Consider the following 20,351-nt stretch of genomic DNA (forward strand, 5'->3'; position numbering starts at 1 on the left):
AATGAAGGAATTACCATAAGTAGATTCCATTTGTAACATCAGCAAAATCCACATAGCTCCAATAAGAAATACGTAAGTCCTGGATTGGCTCTTTGCTGAAATGTCAATCCGGACCCCAGATTTACACAGAGAGGGCCCATCTGAAGTCACTGGAGGACAGGAGCAGCAGCAGCAACAAAAGCAGAAATTGCGATTGGATAGAAGACAGACTGTCTGGGGGGGCCTCTTCTCCCCTCCAGCCTGTATACTGCTGCCGCCACAGCAGCTTGGCTACCGAGGGCATCAGCTGGGACCTTGTTTAGTTTTATGCTGGGCCAGTTTCATGCATGAGTGACATGTGCAGCTACAGTTAGGAGGGTCCCATGCTTGGTGTATTGCTCTGTTGACACTGTCTTGAAATTCTTAATAATTTCTTAACAAAGAACTCTGCATTTGCATTTTGCACTGAGCTGGGCAAATTATGTAGCCAGTCCTGGCTTTGGAAGCCATTTGGATTTTAACTTCTTTTGATAAATAGGAATGAAATTTTCCTGTGGTCAGGCACTGACTGACCCAGGAGTGAGCATTTCTAGAACTGTCCTGACCTGCTCCTCTGCCAAACTTTCTTCTCTTTAATACCCGTCTTTGAGCCTACCAGAAACCTACCGGAGTCTCCAAAGAGAACCTTGCTGAGTTCAATTGGACCTCAGCAGTATTACCATTCTGTCAGCAACCTTCCTGTTGCTACAGGTGTGGCGGGACTTCTGACCTGCCTGATTCTAGCCAATGGTGTATAAAGGAGCTCCTGAGCGTACCTGGTGGGTGGTCTGGGTCCTTCAGGATGCTTTCTTCTGGAATGGACAAAGGACAGATGAAAGGGGGACAGAGAGGGTTAGAAAAAGTATCAGTCAAAGATCAAGAGTGATTACGCAAAAGTGAACGTCTACCACCGAATGTTGTTTAACTTCCCTGAGCCAGTTTCATGCATGAGTGACATGTGCAGCTGCAGTTAGACGGGTCCCATGCTTAGTGTATTGCACGGAGTAGAGGAGGTACTCCCCCACCGGCCTTGCTGAAAGGACAGAGTGTGTAAAGGACTTTGCCTAGTTCCTGGAGATTGCTAAGCGTTAGCACTTATTACACAGCGGTTCCTAATCATTTGGGACACGGGCACCTGGGAGAACCTGAGGAGACCTGTGGTTCCCCCTACCAAATGTCACCTCCTAATAAGAGCCCATAAGAGGTGCCAGGATTAAACAACCATTGAAGTGGGGCCCTAGACCCTGGCGAAGGCTGTCCTTCTACAATGTTCCTTTAGGTGATGCAGTTTCCACTCCCATCCTCGAAGTCTCCACCTGTGGGTCCCTGACAACCGCCACCCCGCCTCAACTGTGCAGGGGTTTCTCCACGAGGTCTGTACAGCCCCGCGAGGGTCGCGGTAGACTCAGCAGCCGCAGGAGGGGGCGGGCCCGGCTCTCGTCCCGCCCCACTTCGGGCTGGGGGTGGGGGCTCCAGCCAGTTACGGGATGGAAACTCCGGGTGTCCAGGGGGGCGGGAGGGAACGGGAGTGGGAGGGAGGTGCGCGGGTGAAAGGCGCATTGATGCAGGCTGCGCCGGCCTCGGAGCGCGGCGGGGCCAGACTCTGATCACGTCCCGGCTTGCGGTCTCCAAGTCCGGCTCTAGCTCCGCGCGTCCCGGGGCCGCCGCGCGCCATGCGCCTCCACGGCCCCGCCACAGTCTCCGCGCCGTGGCTCCTCGGCCTCCTGTTGCTCCTGCTGCTGCAGCTGCGGGCGCCGTCGAGCGCCTCTGAGATCCCAAAAGGGAAGCAGAAGGCGTTGCTCCGGCAGAGGGAGGTGGTGGACCTGGTGAGTGCATGGAGCTGGACCGGCCGGAGCCGCGGGCCGCACAGGGAGGGAGTCAGTCCAACTGTTTGGGGCGGGGGAGCGGTCTGCACAGCTGGGTGTATATGTCTTACTGGTGTGCGCCTGGGCGTCCCGCTTTGTCCCGGTCTACGTGAAGGAAGGACCTGGGCTCTGCGTGTAGCAGAGTCCTGGGACTCGCAGGGAGACCAAAATGAGAGGGCTACCAAAATGAGAGGGCCACCGTACAGAGGAGATGCGACATGGGTCGGGTGAGATGCCCCAAAGTACAGGGAGTCGCCCAATAATTTCAGGCCTTGGAAGCTCACCCTAGGATGATGGGAAGAGTTAGAGCGTCAATAAGAGTAGAATGAGGAGCTTGGGTAGGTTAGAACGTTGGCCCGGGAGACCCTGGACTAGCTGATGATCCCTGGGTGGGCTGGGCCGTGGACATGCAACGTGTCCTTTGTTGGGCTGGTGGCCACGTCTGCCCACAGGAGAGAATAACAGCCCTCACAAAGCATCCGTCCAACTCTCTGTAACTTGAAGACTATGAGTCATGTTGGGTCATCTTCCTAGGGAGTATGGGCTGCAATTTACTTTGTCGGACGACCACAGCTGGGGCCAGGAATGGTTCAGAGGGTTTAAGGCCGGAAGGGGAAATGAAGGGGCCCAGTACTAACCCTCCAGGGCCCATTCCATTGTTTAGAAAATGGGCAGTCAGTCCTTCCTGACACCCTGGGTCTTCAGCATGTGGCCACCTGGTAGGAGCATCACAGTTGAGCTGAGGGAGAAGACTTTCCAAGAGAGCAAATAAATAGCCCAAGTGCTTTCTGAGAGGCTAATCTATGGGAAGGTATGTTGGCTTAAAGCTCTTTCCCTCTAAAAGTCAACAAACCCAGTGGAGATCAAGAGTAATCCTTTCCCAACTATCATATTCCTTGGCACATAATATCTTCAATTCTTAATCCAATCTTAATTGCTGGCAAATACGGTTTACAGGTATTGTAGGATGTAAGAGAGAGGGGCATTTTTGATAAAAAAAACGAAAAACAAAAAACAAAAAAACTCAAATTTGTTAAGCTGCCATTGTAAACTAGCAGTTAGTTGTAAGCCAGAATCAAAAGCTCTAGAAAAAAATTCTTTTCGTTTCACACAGCACTTTTTGGTGATGTGCTGTGTAATTTTGCACCACAAAGCAGACTATATGTGGTATGTGTGGAGGGCTACAATTCTATTTTAAGTGTCTAAATCGTTAAAAAAAAAAAAACTGTACCAAATGAATGTGGCTCATATGCAGTTTGCATTTGTGAATTCGTAGTTATGATACACAAAATACCCCTTTTCCCATAAAGAAAGCTTGCAGTTTTTTTTTCTCCCTCCAAGGATTTACAGCACCCGCGGTTTCCCACAACTCTAGCCCGACTTGGAAAAGCTTACTATGCAGCCAGGCTCAGGTGCATCCTGTAGCTTGGATTTGGTTTTGCTGAGGGAAAAAAAAAATAGCCCACATAGTCGTTAAGGTTTCAACGGATTCGGTAAAGAAACTTCTTTGTATAGGATCTTTCAAAGCGTTTCTTTCAAGCTTCCAGCAAGCTTTGCCCCCTAGTGGCTAGTGAAAGAAACAGAGGTTCATTCCACAGAGGTTTACCCAGTCCCTACCTGGCAGGCACTAAATATGCGCTGAGTTAGCATTTTAAAGTGGCAGAAGACCGATGTACTACTACCTGTGGAACCAAATTCAGTAAAATTATATGGTCTCTGAAATAAAGTTTTTAGATCAAAATCTGAATAAAAATTCTCAATCACATCACTATTGACATTTTGGGCTAGATAATTCTTTGTCGTAGGGACTGTCCTATGCACGTAGCATATTTAGTAGCATTCCTGGCCTCACTAGATGCCAATAGAAATCCTCTCCTCCCAAGTTATAAAAACCAAAAATGTCTGTAGACATTGCCATTGTCCCCTGTGGGACAAAATTATTCTCAGGTGAGAACCACTGTTATATAAGAAAATGAAGCTTTGTGTAACATCTTGCTTTGACAGGAACAATAGTGAAGAAATCAAAGAATGCCAGAAGAAATCTTATTATTTCTCCCTGCTCACTAGAAATGTATGTCCATATGTCCAAACATTGCATGTATCTGCTAGTGCAAGTGAATGGAATTACTAAAATGAAAATTAAGTCTAAAATAAACTAGACCATTTTAGGATATTTTATATTTTAGCAAGTCTTCTAATACTTCTGCAGTTTTGTTACTTTTCTTGCTATTTCTCTGGCAATAAATAAATAGTAGTGGCCCCCCACCCCCATTACAATCAGGAAAATAGCAGTGGTCGAAGTCACAAAAATCATTTATCAAAACAAAAATCAAGGTGGTAATTTGAGAAGCAAATTGATTAGCAAACATTAGAAACATGAGAATCCTGCCGAGGCAGTGTCATCATTGGACTTTATAATATGACCATGTCTAGTCCTACCCAGATGGTGAAATTAAAAGACAAGCTTTGAAGTTATTTTAATATATAAGGAATCTTGTTTTTTTTAAAATTATTATTCTCATTGAACTATATATATATATATATATATATATATATATATATATATATATATATAGAATGATCATATTGGACAATCTATACAATGTGAGAATGTTAAAATAAAAATTTAAGTGATCGGGTTTGGGATTTGGAGGGTCTAATAAGGGGACCAATTCAGGAATTAAACAGATGGAGATCAAAATATTACTTATACCAAAGATTTGACAATGACATTAGTGCGTGTGGCTTATGTGTGAGGTGTTTGCTAATGCTCTTTTCTCCAGATCTAGACCCTGGAAAGTCCACTCAGGGGAGTGGACATACTTGCCCAGAGTCATTGCTTCATATGCTCTTGGAAAATAAGAATAATCATGCCTGGCATATGCAGTTTTTACTGTGTACCAGGCAATGTTCTAAGCACATTTTATATATTATCTCACATCTCACAAAACCCTCAATTTAATCTGATTGAGTCTTTCTTTGACTCTGAATTGGGTAAGACTCTATTATTTTCCCCATTTTATAGATAGGGAAACAGACACTGACATACTGAGTAACTTGCTCTATCTCCCATAGCTAATAGTGATGGGACCAGGATTAAAATTCAGATAATCTGCCTCCAGGCTCTTAACTTCTACATACTACCACTGCCATCCCCCACCCCCAAGGAAAACAGTATTTTAGCAATTAAGTTAAGGCATTTGATAAATTACAGCCGCCCTATTGAGAACTAGTGGTTACCTACAATGAAGTCATTTATTCCTTTTCAAGGAGGAAAGGTGGGGTTGGAGGTCAGAAGTGTTACCATAGTGACACATAGAATTAGGGAGAAGTATCCAACTTAGAGATATTGCCAGTGTAAGATAATTATTGACTGTTAAGATTTTGTTTTGTAATTATATCTCTAGGAATTTATCTTATGGAAATAATTCAAAAGAAGAAAAAAGCTATAAAAAATAGGAATAACCTAAGTATTCCAAAATAGTGCAGTGTACAACTTTGCATAAAATTGTAAAGCTAGAATTTTGAAATCCAAGTCTTTTTATAACATATAGTTTTATAAGAAAAATGCAGTACATCAAATGATGTCCACCTTGGAATACAGCTTTTATGTATGCTTTTAATGAACAGTAGAAAAAGCAGTCGAATGAAAACATTTTGCTTTGTGTTTGTATGTAAAGTCTGTGCGATAAAGAAAATAGGAAAGAGATCTCAATATTTTAGAAATAACTTTAACATCAGTTCTCTATAATAACTCTTCTGGAACACAAGCAAGTGGTAAGAAAGGATTCTTGACTCCAAGAGCTCAAAATGAATGCAAATCTAACCTGATTGAGAGTTTTTTCCCCTTTCCTTTTTCCTCTGTAGTATAATGGAATGTGCTTACAAGGGCCTGCAGGGGTACCTGGTCGAGATGGGAGCCCTGGGGCCAATGGTATTCCTGGCACCCCTGGGATCCCAGGTCGGGATGGATTCAAAGGAGAAAAGGGGGAATGCCTAAGGGAAACCTTTGAGGAGTCCTGGACACCCAACTACAAGCAGTGTTCATGGAGTTCGCTGAATTATGGCATAGATCTTGGAAAAATCGCGGTAAGTAAAATCTGAATTATTTTGAAGTTGAAACAAAACTTAAGGGTTTTCATAGTTGAGTGTTAATTTTAGGTGAAATTTTATTTTATTTTTACTAAAAGACTTTTAAAAATTAAGGAGTAGGTATCATGAGACATTAACTTAAAATTAATGAGAAAAATTGATAACATTAATTTTATAAAGGTATTTCTAAAACAAAGATATCACTATATGATTTTTAACCCTAATAACCAACATCTTTCTAAAATAATGCAAACAAAAAGAGAGAGCACATATGTCTTTGTCCACAAGATTGGACAGCGACAACTTTCTAATCTTATTCTAAAGTAAATTTAAATTAGTCTAAGAAATTCTGCTGTGGCTCCAGACATAAAGGTGGGAAGAAATTTCTAAAAAATTACTACATGACAGGAATTATCTGCCATTGGTATTTGTCCTTATTCTGGGTAGCTGGCCCGGCTTGAAATGGATCAGCCTAAGAGAAGTGGAATGGACCAGAGATATACTACTGTGACTATTTAAAATTATTCTGCAACATTTAGAAGGAATATTACTCAAAATGGCCTGCAATGCATTTTTGATTCATGGCTCAGTCACTTTGATCAGTGTTTGCTTCAAAAGTACCTGGCAAGCCCACTGGGATGGCGTAGTGTTGAAGAAGTTGGTGCTTTTCCTAAGTTTCTCTTTTGTTGACCAGCTCTGCACATGGTCCCATATGCACAGTATATCAACCACCACTATCGCTAGGCAAATAGAAGAGATTTTATTTTCGTAAAACTCTAAGGTTTTAAACTGTGTATTATCTCTGATCTTTGTCTCAGCTCTTTAATATCTGCTCTATTATCTATAAAAAAGTTTGAGACTGTCTTGAATTTTTTGTGTGTGTGATAGAATTTCCATATAGCTTCCATAGTTTTGGTGGCTGATCATTTTTATTTGTGATTTCTTAGAAAGCATTTTGTTAAAATGTTGCCTACTCCCTAAAGATTTGACTGGTTTCTTATTTCTAGCTCATTGAAAGTTGCCGAGGTCTCTCTAAAACCCTTGTGGACTCTGAATTATTAATATGTTTTCAAGTTCCTTTTAGCAATGGTCAGAATGGGTTTGGGAGCCTTCTGGAAGTAAACGATCGTAGGACTGATGCAGGACAGGGCAAATTACCTCGAGTGCGGGGTTGGGGAGGAGACCAAGCCCTGGACGGAGAGAAGAAGAGGGTCCTTTGGCAGAGAGTGTGGAAAGAATTCAACACACAGCCAAAGTTAGAGTCAAAAGGAAAGTTTATTAGACAAGGGGTAACCCTCCGTAGAGTGTGGTCTCCTCTCAGAGGCAGAGAGTGAGATGGACAATGAAAAGAATACGGAGAGGGAACTGAGTATTGGGTGAATTCAGTTTCTATATTATTCTTTAGTTTATAGTTTAGAAGAGAATAGAGTGTGAAAAGGTAAGAATATGTAGAGTGAAAGGCCTGCTGGGAGTTCCCAGCCTTTAATCCATAGGTTCCCCAAGGTTCTAGCCCTAGGGAGTGACTGTTTTTCTTGTGTGGGGAATGGGTCGTTAGTAATCCAGCAGAAATCTTCCTTTGTTTCTGCGGGCTCCTCCTGACCTGGCTGCAGGGCTGATCAGTATATTGCAGTCTCTGATTGTGGCTTGATTAACATTTTTTAATTATCTTGCCTCCTCCCTACATTAGGACCATGAGACAATTGACAGACAACTTTTGCAAAGACCAATTAGAGAAAAAAAATAAAATAAAATAAACCCACCTAGGCCTTATATTGTATCAGATAGGTAAAGATTAAACCCCTCACTTGTGCTCGACACCCTACTACTGTTTGCTGTTGATCCAATAGAAACAGGTCAAGAGTAAACACACTTGGACAGTGCTCGTGTAGAATGTGAGTTCCATGAGGGTGGGGATTCCGTTTTGTTTATTGGATATATCTGCAGCATCTAGCACATAGGGCTCAGGAAATATTTTTGGAATGAAAATAGAAAGTAAATATATATACTGGTTTGGTCTAAATACTGAAGACTAGTTAGCTGTTTTGGGTAAAAGTGAAAGATACCTTCAATGGGGTGAATGCCATCATTTGATTTTTTTATAGTTCCTAATATCAGAATCTCATCTGTCTTATAGAACATCTTCCTCTTTCTGTAAAAGTTAAACTTTTAAAATGCAGTTTGGGGGAAAGGATAGTTAAATAAAATTCACAATACAATTTGAAAGCATCTTTTTAATTAGAATTGAAAATGCAAATTAACCCCGTTTCTGTGTTTGTGACAGGAGTGTACATTTACAAAAATGCGTTCCAACAGTGCCCTGAGAGTTTTGTTCAGTGGCTCGCTTCGGTTAAAGTGCAGAAGTGCATGCTGCCAACGTTGGTATTTCACGTTCAATGGAGCTGAATGTTCAGGACCTCTTCCCATTGAAGCCATAATTTATTTGGACCAAGGAAGCCCTGAACTGAATTCGACAATTAATATTCATCGCACTTCTTCCGGTATGTAGAATAGTGACATTGCAGAATGTGTCTCAGATCTTTAGAGACCAAAGATTAATTTTGAGTCCACCAACATGTCGGGTCACTAGGCTGTTGTAAAGAGACCTACAGCAAGTTTTCAGCTCAGAATTCTCCATCCTGGTTGCATTTTAGAATTTCCTGAAATGGATCTTTAAAAAAATATGTGGATGCCTGGGTCTCATCTCTGACCAACTGAATCAGACTATCTAGGGGGAAGACTGTATTTTTAAAAAGAACCCCAAGATTGAAAATCACTGAGTTAGATGAAATGGCAAAACAGCCAATAATGCCATAGAGCAGTGGTTTCCAGCCTTGGCTGTAAGTTGGGCTCAACTGGGGAACTTAAAAAAAAAATCCCCATGCCTGGGCATCCCCGCTCCAGGGAGTCTAACTTAATAGGTCTGATGCTCCCTAGGAAATAGGACTTCCAACTCTCTCTGGTTATTCTAACCTTCAGCCAAGGTTGAGAACCTCTAGCATAACTTGATAAGGAGACTGATTTTTCTGCCCTCTCCTTTAAAAGAGTAGATGCAGTCTGCTGAATTTGTAAAAGAGAATATTTCTATATTGTTCCTGCCTTCTCTGCTTGTTTCTACCTAGTATCAGAGAAAAGACATTCGATTAAACCAGTGGTCAGTTGAGCCGTAAGAAAAAATTTGGTTCGTTTTATTTTAAGATTCGTTTAAGAAAGTTTAGAAGATACCAAACAGTAGAAGTGGGGGGAATTACCTATTCCTGTCACCGTCTAGGCACATCATTATCCATATTTGGCTGCCAGCCATTTTGGTGTCTTGAGTGGCTGTGGGGTGGCACACCATGACACCCTAGGCTGGGAGAATCACACGATGTAGATATTGCTGGCTTCATTTTCCTGGTTTCTTGAAGGGATTTCTCACTGCTTTTAGCACTTTAAAATGGCCAAAGGAAGAGAAGAGATTCCCCACACTGTTAACTAGAGGAAATAATTATGTGACAGCGTTCTTTGAGGATGTAAGTCAGATACTTAATCCAAAAACTAATGTTAACATTGCACACTTATCCCTAGGAAATCAAGGGCATCCCTTCCACATTCTTCCTCAAATCTCCACCATATTCTTGAGATGTAAGCCCCTCTGTCTGCACATAGAGAAGGGTCAGGGAAATAAAGTGTCTCAGTCAGGACAGCAGAATCAGTGTTTAGGAGAACAGAAACCAGACTCCTGCCCTCTTATTTCCCCAGCCCTCTCTTCGATCAGATTAAAAAGCCTCATCTCTAAGTCCTTAGATGCTTGTGCTGGAAAGAAAGATGTGCTTTCTTCTTTGAGAAGCAGTGTCTAAAATAAAAAAAAAAAAAAATCCAGATATAAAATTAAATTTGATTAGGAAGTGATATTGTTTAGATAATAGGTGATATAATCAATTTATTTTCAATTATCTTCAAGGTGTACGTGTTAATATCTTGCTATATAATGTAAGCCCTCAGGCCCGGAAACGGTGACCTATACACACATATACTTTATAAATTACTTAACATGGTACTTCCCAGCCATGATGTAAAATCTCATTTGGTGTGTTCAATTCAGTTGGGTGGACTGTCAGAAGCAATTTGCTATTCGTAACAGTTTTTTGTGTTAAGATGAATTGCAGGTTAACACTGCAATAAAATCACTTTCCCTTGCACAGATACTCTTTCTTGAAAGAGGGGAAAGAGGATGTACTTACATTAACACATCAGAGGATGACTTAATGCCTTGAATGTGCCCATGGGAGTTTGGAAAACATTTGAATGCCATCTTATTGCCTGGGTCTAGGAGGAAAACAGGTTGAGAACCCTAATCCAACATATTTTAGGTGGTTAATAAGCTGCAATAATATAGTATAGCAACAATGTTCATTCATTCAAAAAGCATTTTTTCATTTGTTAAAGACCGTGAAGTGACTTTTTGACTCTCCCCACTTAAGGGTGACGCTGGAACCAAGCTTGTCTGACATCCTGTAGGGGGCGCGAACAAGTTTCTAGGCTGTGGATGTTAAGACCTAGGAAAAATATGAGGATTTCTGGGCATTCTCACCTGGCATGGTACTGAGGATACCAGATTAAATGGGACTGTGGGCACACTGCTTAGTTCTCCCAACTTTGAAAAGGGACTGAACCAGAGCCAGATCCCTGGATTCTGAGGGACTTGCCTCAGACTGCTTTAGGCCTCTATCCCTGAGGCTCAGCTGGAATGAACTAAACTTCCAAATGGGAAACCTGAACGGTCACATGATGTCATCTGGACACTACTATATGTCAGGACTCATTTTCTTAAAGAATCTACAATCTCTGGTTCCCTTTCCCCTTAAACAGACATCAAAGGGGCTAGATCTTTTTGCCTGTTCAAATGACCACTGGGAGAAGTTTTTCTCTTTAATGTGAGAGAAGAACTTTGGTAAGATGAAATGCAAATTGTTTATTAGTATTTCAAAGACCAGAGACCCTGAGAAAAAGTATATATTTATATAGCATAAGAAGAAAAGCAGAGTTTTTTTTTGTTTGTTTTTTGTTTTCACTGTGAGGAAATTCTGTATAAAATGAGATTCCCAGAATGAAGGACTGGTATAAGGATCATGGTTGAATTTCTTTTAATGTTATAAAAGCTCTCTCTTTTACTTGAATACCTTTAAGTATACAGGTAAGTGTTAAGAAGGACTTTCTTTAAAAAAAAAAAAAAAGACTTACAAATCAAAGTCTTGGCTTTTGAAAGTGTAGGCTTACTTTAGTCAAATAAATTGTTTTGTTGTCATTTTAGGTCATCTCTATAACTAAAGAACTTCTGGTTTTATCCTTAAAACCTGTAAGAAAACTGCCTGTTAAACTTATATTATAGAATGGATATGTATCTTTTAAAAATATTCATCTGCTAAGAAAGAGAATTTATCTTTATGAAATCCTTATCAAGTATTAGAGTCTTTAATTCACTGTACATTAGATCTCTAGTTTGCTAAAGTAATAAAAATTTAACTAAAGGATTTTGCTTGCTAAAGAAAGATGTACCTTTCACCTTTGTTTTGCAGTGGAAGGACTTTGTGAAGGAATTGGTGCTGGATTAGTGGATGTTGCTATCTGGGTTGGTACTTGTTCAGATTACCCCAAAGGAGATGCCTCTACTGGATGGAATTCAGTGTCTCGCATCATTATTGAAGAACTGCCAAAATAGATTCTTTAATATTCATTACCTACCTCTTTTTTATTATATCTTTGAATGGTTCATTTTAGTGACATTTAATTTTTACGTATATATCTGAATGAAAACAAAGCTAAATGTGTTTACAGACCAGAGTGTAATTTCATACTGTTTTTAAGTCTAGGATTCATTTTCCTTCCATCAAAGATTATTTTGGGATTTTGTAGTTAAATAGAATACTTCCTTCATAGTCCCATTCTCTGAATCTATAATTTAGAATATCATTGTAGTTTAAAATTTTTCCTATTCTCTCAGCACAACCCTTTTTTAAAATATAAAAGCTACCAGTGTTTGTAAAAGTTGTAAATTTTTCAAAATTTTTTTGTATCTGTGAAATAAAACTCATTTCAAACAACTTTAGTATCTTTAACCTAATTGCCACTAAAATTAGAGTTTCTAGTATTTTTTATTTGAAAAGTTGAGTTAAATCTAAATTTGCATTTATTCATTTAACAATGATATATTAAATTTTAGTATGGATATAGTGTTCCATATTTCAAGGGATACAAAGAGAAAGGAAATTTATGTGTCAGGAAATACACAAGCACTTGAGGAATTTTATCTTAACAAAGAGTAAAAAGATGTGAATTCTTATCTCAAATTGCTTACCATCTGGTAGGGAGGATAAGAGATATACAAAAATAACAATAAATCAAAGATTATATATCGACTGTTATAAAAGTTGTGGAAAGGGACAGTATAATTCGAAGCAGATCTATCACTTCTCATTGAGGCAATCAGAAAGAATTCATGATGAACTAAGTACAGGTAAGACTGATAAAGTTAAGTAAATCCTGGGCTTGAATTGGAAGTGTCAGTATGAATTCATAAAGTACTTTATCATAAGTAAAGCTATAAAACAATAACAACAAAATCTCCTATCTTTGTTTACTGAAAAGGCCTAGAAATGATGACTAATGTAGTAATGCCCAGATTGTGATCACAACATACCATTTCCTACTCAAAGGAATCCTGGCTCCCTAAAGGAATGGGTGATTTCATTTCTGGGGCAGGAAATGTACAATATAAGCCTGGAACATCTTGTCATACTGGAAAACAAAGCAACTACCAAAGACAACTCAAAAGGATCCAAGAGCCAACCTGAATTGGTTCCTGTTGGCAGAGATGATACAATTTAAGCATCAATAAAGATAGTAACTGCAATGGTTTGAACCACATCAAATATGTTTATATGCATGACTTCATAATGATATTGACATGAAATTCATTGGCCAACTTTGAGGACACCAGCAAACCAACTTGTTACTTTGAAAATCGGTACACTGTTAAAAACAAGCATTTAGTATATTTTCTCCAAATGAACTATATTTCTGGGTAACCAAATTAATTGTTGATGAAGGAGAATTTTGCCTTATATAAGTGTGTGTATGTGAATTAAGGGATCTAGCAATGAACATTACTGACTGATAACATTCCGAAGAGAAAGACCAGACTATGTGCCTCGTAATGAAAGTTCATTAATGCCACCCAAGAAGCAGTTTTGCCAAGAAACAACCAAACCTGGGCCTGATTTAGCCTCCAGATATAACCGTTACATTTTAGGAAATACAGGAGATAGAAAGACATGTTAATTGATATACTGGTTGTAATCAGCAAATCTAGACTGTGGGAAACTCGAAAGAACTTGGTTTCTTCAACAAATAGCAAGAAAAAAGAAAAATCATGGACTAAAAGATGTAATATATCAACCCATTTCAATGTTTGGATTTTATTTGGATGCTTGAGATAGTTAAAGACATTTGAACATTGGATATTTGATATTAAACAGTTTTCAGGTGTGATAATGGTATTGTGGTTTTAAATGGTGCTTATCTTTTAGAGCTATTGAAATATTTAAGATAAAGTGATGTCTGCAATTTGCTTCAAAATAATCTGGAAATGAAAAGGGGTTGAGAGGGGATCTAGGTGAAAAAAAATAGTGAAGATAGGTAGAAGCTAACAAATGAGAATAGATTCTGACAAACGAGGCCTGAGATTAACGGCATTTTGGGCAGGGACGAGAATATCAGTTCAAACCTCTTCAAACCGGTAGACATTTGTGTGCCAAGTGAGTGCCTAACAAAGAGCATCCACTGCAGATGAGGCTCTTAATAGTGATGTGGACAAAATAACACTGTGATGTCAGCTTCTTTCTCCAGCCATTCTGGTGCTATTTCAATAGACTCATGAACCAAAAAGCCACAGTCTTAAAAACAAAGGCCACGGAGTCAACAACGTGGAATTTCCATCACTAAGGCTAGCCCGCTACTGCCACTGCTCACTAGAGACCAACGTTGAGTCCCTAATAGGGAATCATTCCCTGGGGAGATAAGCCAGCCACCTGGTGACAGGCTGATTACATTAAACTTCTATCATGGAGGGGCAGAGATTCGTTCTCATGGAAATAGACATATATTCTGGATATAGATTTGCCTTTTCTGACTGTAATGCTTCACCAGCACTACCACCCACGGACTCACAGAATGCCTTATCCACTGTCATGGTATTCTACACAGCATTTCTTCTGATCAAGAAACTTCATTTCACAGCAAAGAAGCACAACGATGGGACTCGCTCCATGAAATTAAGTTGTCTTACCACATGTCCCATCACCTGGAAGTGGCAGGCCTAAATGAAGGGTGAAATGGCTTATTGAGGAATCATTATAGTACCAGTTGATAGACAACATCCTAAAAGAATGGGGTTGTCTTACAAGGTGCAGCAGATGCTTCGAATCAGAAAGTATTATATGGAGTTCTTTCTCCTCTAGCCAGAATACAAGTGGTATAAGAGGTAGTGGCTTTGCTGACTATTACACCTCATAACCCATTTATAGACTTTGCTTCCTGTCTTGGCGACTTTGAGCTCTGCTGGTTTGGAGTATCCAAAAAGAGAATGCTTTCCCCAGGGGACCAACAATAGTTCCACCAAATTGGAAGATGAGACCTTGTGTTAGTTTTCTAATATAAATTATCACAAATATAGCAGCTGAAAACAACACAGATTTATTTATCTCACAATATCTATGAATTGAGAATCTAGATACAGGTTAGCTGAGTCCTCTGTTCAGGGTATCACCAGGATGAAATCAAAGTATCGTCAGGAGCTATGACCTCATCTATGGCTCTGTATTCTCTTCCTGGCTTATGTGGTTGTTAGGAGAACACAATTCCTTGCAGCTGTGATTAAAGTCTGTTTTCTTACTGTCAGCTGAAGACCTAGAGGTCACGCTCAGGTCCTTGCCTCATCGCTCCACCTCTCACAACAAGGCTGTTTTTCTTCCAGACCAGCAAGAGAATTCTGCTTTTAAAAGACTTGCCTGATTAGGTATGTCAGACCCACCCACAATACTCTCTCTTTGGATTAGAGTTAACTGATTAGGGACCTTAATTACACATGCATATAGGTGATCGCCATTGAGGTGATTATCTAATTATATTTACAGATCCCAACAATGCACAAAGAGAAATTACACATGATGTGTGCACCTGGGGGCAGGAATCGTGGGGTCCATCTTAGAATTCTGCCTATCACAGACTGCCACCTGGTCATTTTGCACTCCTTTTACCACTGAATCAACAAGTGAAAAAGAGAAGGTTAATCTATTGGTTGTAATGATTGGTCCCAGTTACCAAGGGAAACAGGTTGCTGCTACAGTGGAAGCAAGGAGGACTATGTTAGAGAAGGTGCGGTTGCAGACCATCAGGTAGGGAGAAAGTTTGCTGGTTTGCCTGAGCCAGCAAATGATTCCAAAATCTGGAGATTTTCTATGTTTTTTTTCTTAAAATGTCCATGCCAACAGTAAAGGTTAGTGGAACACTACAGGAACTAGAAAAAAGGCAAAGTGATTGAGGAGTCAGACCCCGTGGAAAAGAAAGTTTGGATCATGCCACCAGGTAACAAACCCAGAGCTGTGGGTAAGGAAAATGTGGAATGGGCATTTGAGGGTGGAATACAGATATCAAATTATAATCGTAACCAATTACAGAAACCAGGACTGTGGTAGCTTTGCATATTTTCTCTGTTATATGCACGTGTTTATATATGCTAACCCTTCATTCCTCTCCTTGCCATTTTTATTTTATATAAAAGTTGGTGGAGGTCAACTTTACAAAGCAATCCTTATTTTACAGAATATTTAGTGGGACCATGACTGAATCTGAGGAGTAATTAATATAGTCAGCAATGGGTTCAATGACTGTTGGGGCTTTGTGTCTTCTCGTTTGGGAGAAAAGCTCCACTTATCAGGATAGCTCCATCTTGATAGGCTAAAAATAGTTCATTGCTTTGTTGTGCAGGAATTCAAATGTAGAAGGGCATTTGGAAGCTGAGTAGTCAAAGGGGTCAGCAGAGCCACTTATCAACTTATTGCTTCTCACCTTCATCCCTCAGTACCTGCTCTGCAATAATGGGCTGGACTCTAAGCATTTCTCCTTTAGAAAGAGCATATTAAGTAGAGCTGGGGGCCCCAACCCCTGGGCCAGGGACCAATACTGGTCTGTGGCCTGTTAGGAACTGAGCCACACAGCAGGAGGTGAGCGTCTGGAGAGTGACGCGTCATCTCTATCTGCAGCCGTTCCCCAGCGCTAGCATCACTGCCTCAGCCCCACCTCAGATCATCATAGGAGCACAAACGCTATTGTGAACTGTGCATGCGAGGGATCTAGGTTGCATGCTCCTTATGAGAATCTAATGCCTGATGATCTGAGGTGGCGCTGAGGGCGTGATGCTAGTGCTGGGGAGCGGCTGCAAATACAGATTAACATTAGCGGAGAGGCTGGACTGCACAGAGACCATGATAAATCCATTGCTTGAATATCCATATCAAAACCCTATCAGTGAAAAGCTCGTGACAATTAAGCTGCATCTGGTGGCAGGCTTTAAGTTTGAATACAACAATTATTTTAGTCCGCATGTGGCCTGCCCATTATTTTATTTATCACTTCCGTCCGCAACTCTTTCCTGTGCTGTGTACTTGTCTCAGTCACAGTTTTGGTAAGCCCACAAGCTAACCCTAGCCAAAATGGGTAAAAAACAAACCTCACTAGAGAGCTTCTTTGAAAATGGGAAAAGACCCAATGATGAGACAGCGAAAGACTCTAAGACTGCTAACAAAAAGAAAGCTGCATTTAAAAGAAAATATCAAGAATTCTACTTAAACTACAGGTTCATTGCAACAGGTGAGTCACAGTCTCCAGGCCTAATTTGTATAATTTGTGGCAACCAACTATCCAATGAAGCCGTGAAACCTTCAAAACTGCTTCGCCACATGGAGACCAAGCACCCTGCATTAAAAGACAAGCCTTTGTAATTTTTCAAAAGAAAAATGTGAACAGAAGCAATTATTGAAAGCCACTGCCTCACCAAATGTGTCTGCACTGAGAGCATCATTCTTGGTGGCTAACTGCCTCGCTAAGGCTAAGAAGCTCCTTATTATTGGTGAAGAGTTGATCCTGCCTGCTGCTGAGGACATTTGTCGTGAACTTTTAGGAGAGGCTGCAGTTTAGAAGGTGACCTGTGTTCCTCTTTCGGCAAGCATTGTAACTACATGAATTGATGAAACAGCAGATGATATCGAGGCACAATTGTTCTAAAGGATTAATGAGTCACCATGGTACACAACCCAGGTTGATGAGTCCACTGATGTTGACAAGGAAACAGTGCTTGTTTTTGTGTGAATTACTTTTCAGAAGGATGTGCATGAGGATATGTTATGTGCACTTTTGTTGTGAACCAACACCACAGCTGCAGAACTATTCAAGTCTCTGAATGACTACATATCAGGAAAACTGAATTGGTCATTTGTGTCAGTATATGCATGGAAGGAGTGGCTGCCACAACTAGATGGCTTTCTGGCTTCACTACTCAGGTCAAAGAGGTCGCTTCTGAATGTGAGTCTATGCAATGCGTCATCCATAGAGAAATGCTGGCTAGCTGAAAGAAAGTCACCTGAGCCTAACATTTTGCAGGCTGTGTTAAAATGATCAACCACATTAAAGTACATGCCCTTAACTCACATCTGTCTGCACATCTCTGTGAGGAGATGGACACAGAGCACACACATCCTTTCTTCACACGGAAGCGAGATGGCTTTTAAAGGTAGATCACTGGCCAGAGTTTTTGAGTTATGAGAGGCGCTCCAGAAATTTCTTTTAGAAAAATGGTCACCACTGGCATATTTCGGTGACACAGAATGGGTCGCAAAACTTGCTTACTTGTGTGACATATTCAACCAGCTTAACCAACTCAATCTGTCACTTCACAGGAGAACGACAACTGTGCTCAAGTTGGCAGATCGAATGGCTGCCTTCAAAGCCAAACTGGAATTATGGGGTCAACGAGTTAATGTTGGGATTTTTGACATTTTAGACATTAGCAGAGATTTTGAAAGAGACTGAGCCAGGGCCTTCTTTCTCCCAGATGGTTCACCTATCTCAGCTTTCAAAAGAGTTTGAGAATTACTTCCCAACCACAAAAGACCCCAAACCGGAAAGGAATTGATCTGTGACCAATTCATGAATAAGTCAGGTGAATCGACTTTGCCCAAGCTAGAAGAGGATCAATTGCTTGAGATCACAAATGCTGGTGGCCTTAAAAGTATATTTGAGAAAACTTCAAATCTCCATACATTCTGGATTAAAGTCAAGGCAGAATATCCTGCGATTACCATAGAAGCACTGAAAAGCCTGCTTCCATTTCCAACATCCTCTCTTTGTGAATCAGGGTACTCTGCAGTGACAGCAATCTAAATGAGATTACGGAGTAGACTTCAGGTGTCTCTGTCTCCCATCACCCCCCAAATAGGACTGTCTAATTGCAGGAAAACAAGCTCAGGGCTCCCACCGATTCTGCGTTATGGTGAGTTATATAATTATTTCATTATCTATTACAATGTAATAATAGAAAGTGCACAAAAGATGTAATGTGCTTGAATCATCCCAAAAACATCCCCCCACCCAGTCTGTGGAAAGATTGTCTTCCACGAAACTGGTTCCTGGTGCCAAAAAGGTTGGGGACCACTGAAATAGAAGATACCAGGACACAGTAGGAGGAAAGAAGCTTCTCTTTCTGGTTTCAGTGTACTGAAATTTAATTTTCCTTGCTCCTGCTGCATGATCTGTCACTGGGGTGTGTGTGTGTGTGTGTGTGTGTGTGTGTGTGTGTGTGTGTGTGTGTGTGTGTACATCTGATGGTTCTTTCCTCCGGTTACATACCCAGAATGCAGTCCCTCAACTATGTCACAGCCCCGGCCCAGGAGGTCTGGTGACCGCTTTCCTGAGGTCTTAAGAGGGACAGACATGCTCCTGGCCTCATGCTTGTAGCAGTGCCCCTAACTCCCCAGCATGCCCACCCACCTGTCCCAGCCTGCCTGTCCCCTACAGGGTTGTTCCTGAGGCCTTTCCAAGGTCTGCTCCTGGCTTTGGATCTACAGAAATGACTTAACTCTTTCTACAACTGGCTCACCAGCCTGTGTCTCAGAGTCATTTCCTGTTTATCAGATGACTCTAAATCAGCTCTGGTCCAGGCAAACCAGCAGACTTTCTTACCAACTAGTGTTCTGCAGCCATACCTTCTTCAAAGAAGTCTGAACGCCAGAGGGGGCCCCCCGCCTTCTTCCAAGCTTATCCTTCCTTGGATGCTCTCCCTCAGCCCTAGGATGCCATTTAGACTTCTCTTAACATATTTATATTATTCTTTCCTGGCTTAACAATTTTTTAAGCTTCTCCTGGTTACAGTTACCATGTGTTCTGTCTCCTGGTGGGACCTACATTGCTAGAGGTGGATTATTTGATTGATGAGTTTGGGACAAAAAAGTGCGCCTAAGTAGTACTTTCTCTCTTCTCTTTTGGAATGAGCTGCTCACAGACAGCATTCTGCCTGCTTCCTCCTTGCCATAAGTTTTACAAAGGCATGCTATAAAATAGTCTTGGTCCAGAATTGTCTGTGGCTGGATAGGATGTCTGTATGATTCTGGGGCTTGGTATAAGAAAGCCCACTTTTACAGATATAAGCTTCATTCTCTACTTCTGGTCTGATCACTAATAAAGATCATATTCATGCCCCACTTACCTCTTATCTATTTCTAAATTAGTTTAAACCTGGTTGGGAAAGAGGTTAATATAAATCACTTAACAAAAGCAATTCATTGCTTTTTCTTTTGACATGTTCACTGTGAACTGGTTTTAATCATTTTCTAGCCTTGAGTATATATAACATATATTGATGTAAACACACAATCCTGTAATATTTGATCTCAGTAACTATACTAGGGAGAACTTCCAAACCATCCATCTTTTGTACAGTGAATAGATTTTAGTTATTTTTCCTATCAATCTTTTATGCTTTTCATGATGAGTTGAATAACTTTTAATTTTTACAATTAAATTACAATATTTTTCTATAAAACTTAAAACATTTTTAAAAACCTATGCAACATATGTAAGGATCCCAAAGTGCTCACATTTCATAAAGGTGACATCGATTTCCATAGAAACAGAAGTTTACCATTATTATGAGTTATGAGAAAGTGACAGACTTTAGGGTCTGTACTGCAGATTCTGTGTCTAGAAAGCTTTCAGTTGCAACATGTAATAGAAAAACCCAACTGAGACTGGCTAATAAACTTATTGGTTCACCCAACTGAAATCTAC

At 40.6% G+C, this 20,351-nt stretch overlaps 1 protein-coding gene across 1 annotated transcript; it reads left to right on the forward strand.

The window, feature by feature from the left end:
* The first annotated feature begins 1,543 nt into the window (after positions 1-1,543).
* CTHRC1 (collagen triple helix repeat containing 1) lies at positions 1,544-12,075 on the forward strand. Its single transcript, XM_016147507.2, has 4 exons — positions 1,544-1,844; positions 5,751-5,972; positions 8,257-8,473; positions 11,531-12,075. Exons 1-4 carry the CDS (start codon positions 1,692-1,694, stop codon positions 11,671-11,673), a joined length of 735 nt encoding a protein of 244 aa, XP_016002993.1. The 5' UTR covers positions 1,544-1,691; the 3' UTR covers positions 11,674-12,075.
* Positions 12,076-20,351: the final 8,276 nt, after the last annotated feature.

The sequence above is a fragment of the Rousettus aegyptiacus genome, unplaced genomic scaffold (genome assembly GCF_014176215.1).
Source record: "Rousettus aegyptiacus isolate mRouAeg1 unplaced genomic scaffold, mRouAeg1.p scaffold_m13_p_15, whole genome shotgun sequence".
NCBI lineage: Eukaryota > Metazoa > Chordata > Mammalia > Chiroptera > Pteropodidae > Rousettus > Rousettus aegyptiacus.

Coding starts and splice junctions, on each gene's coding strand:
- CTHRC1 (XM_016147507.2), top strand. CDS start 1,692: ATGCGCCTCCACGGCCCCGCCACAGTCTCCGCGCCGTGGCTCCTCGGC. Junction 1,845..5,750: donor AGAGGGAGGTGGTGGACCTG/GTGAGTGCATGG, acceptor TTTCCTCTGTAG/TATAATGGAATGTGCTTACA. Junction 8,474..11,530: donor TATTCATCGCACTTCTTCCG/GTATGTAGAATA, acceptor TTTGTTTTGCAG/TGGAAGGACTTTGTGAAGGA.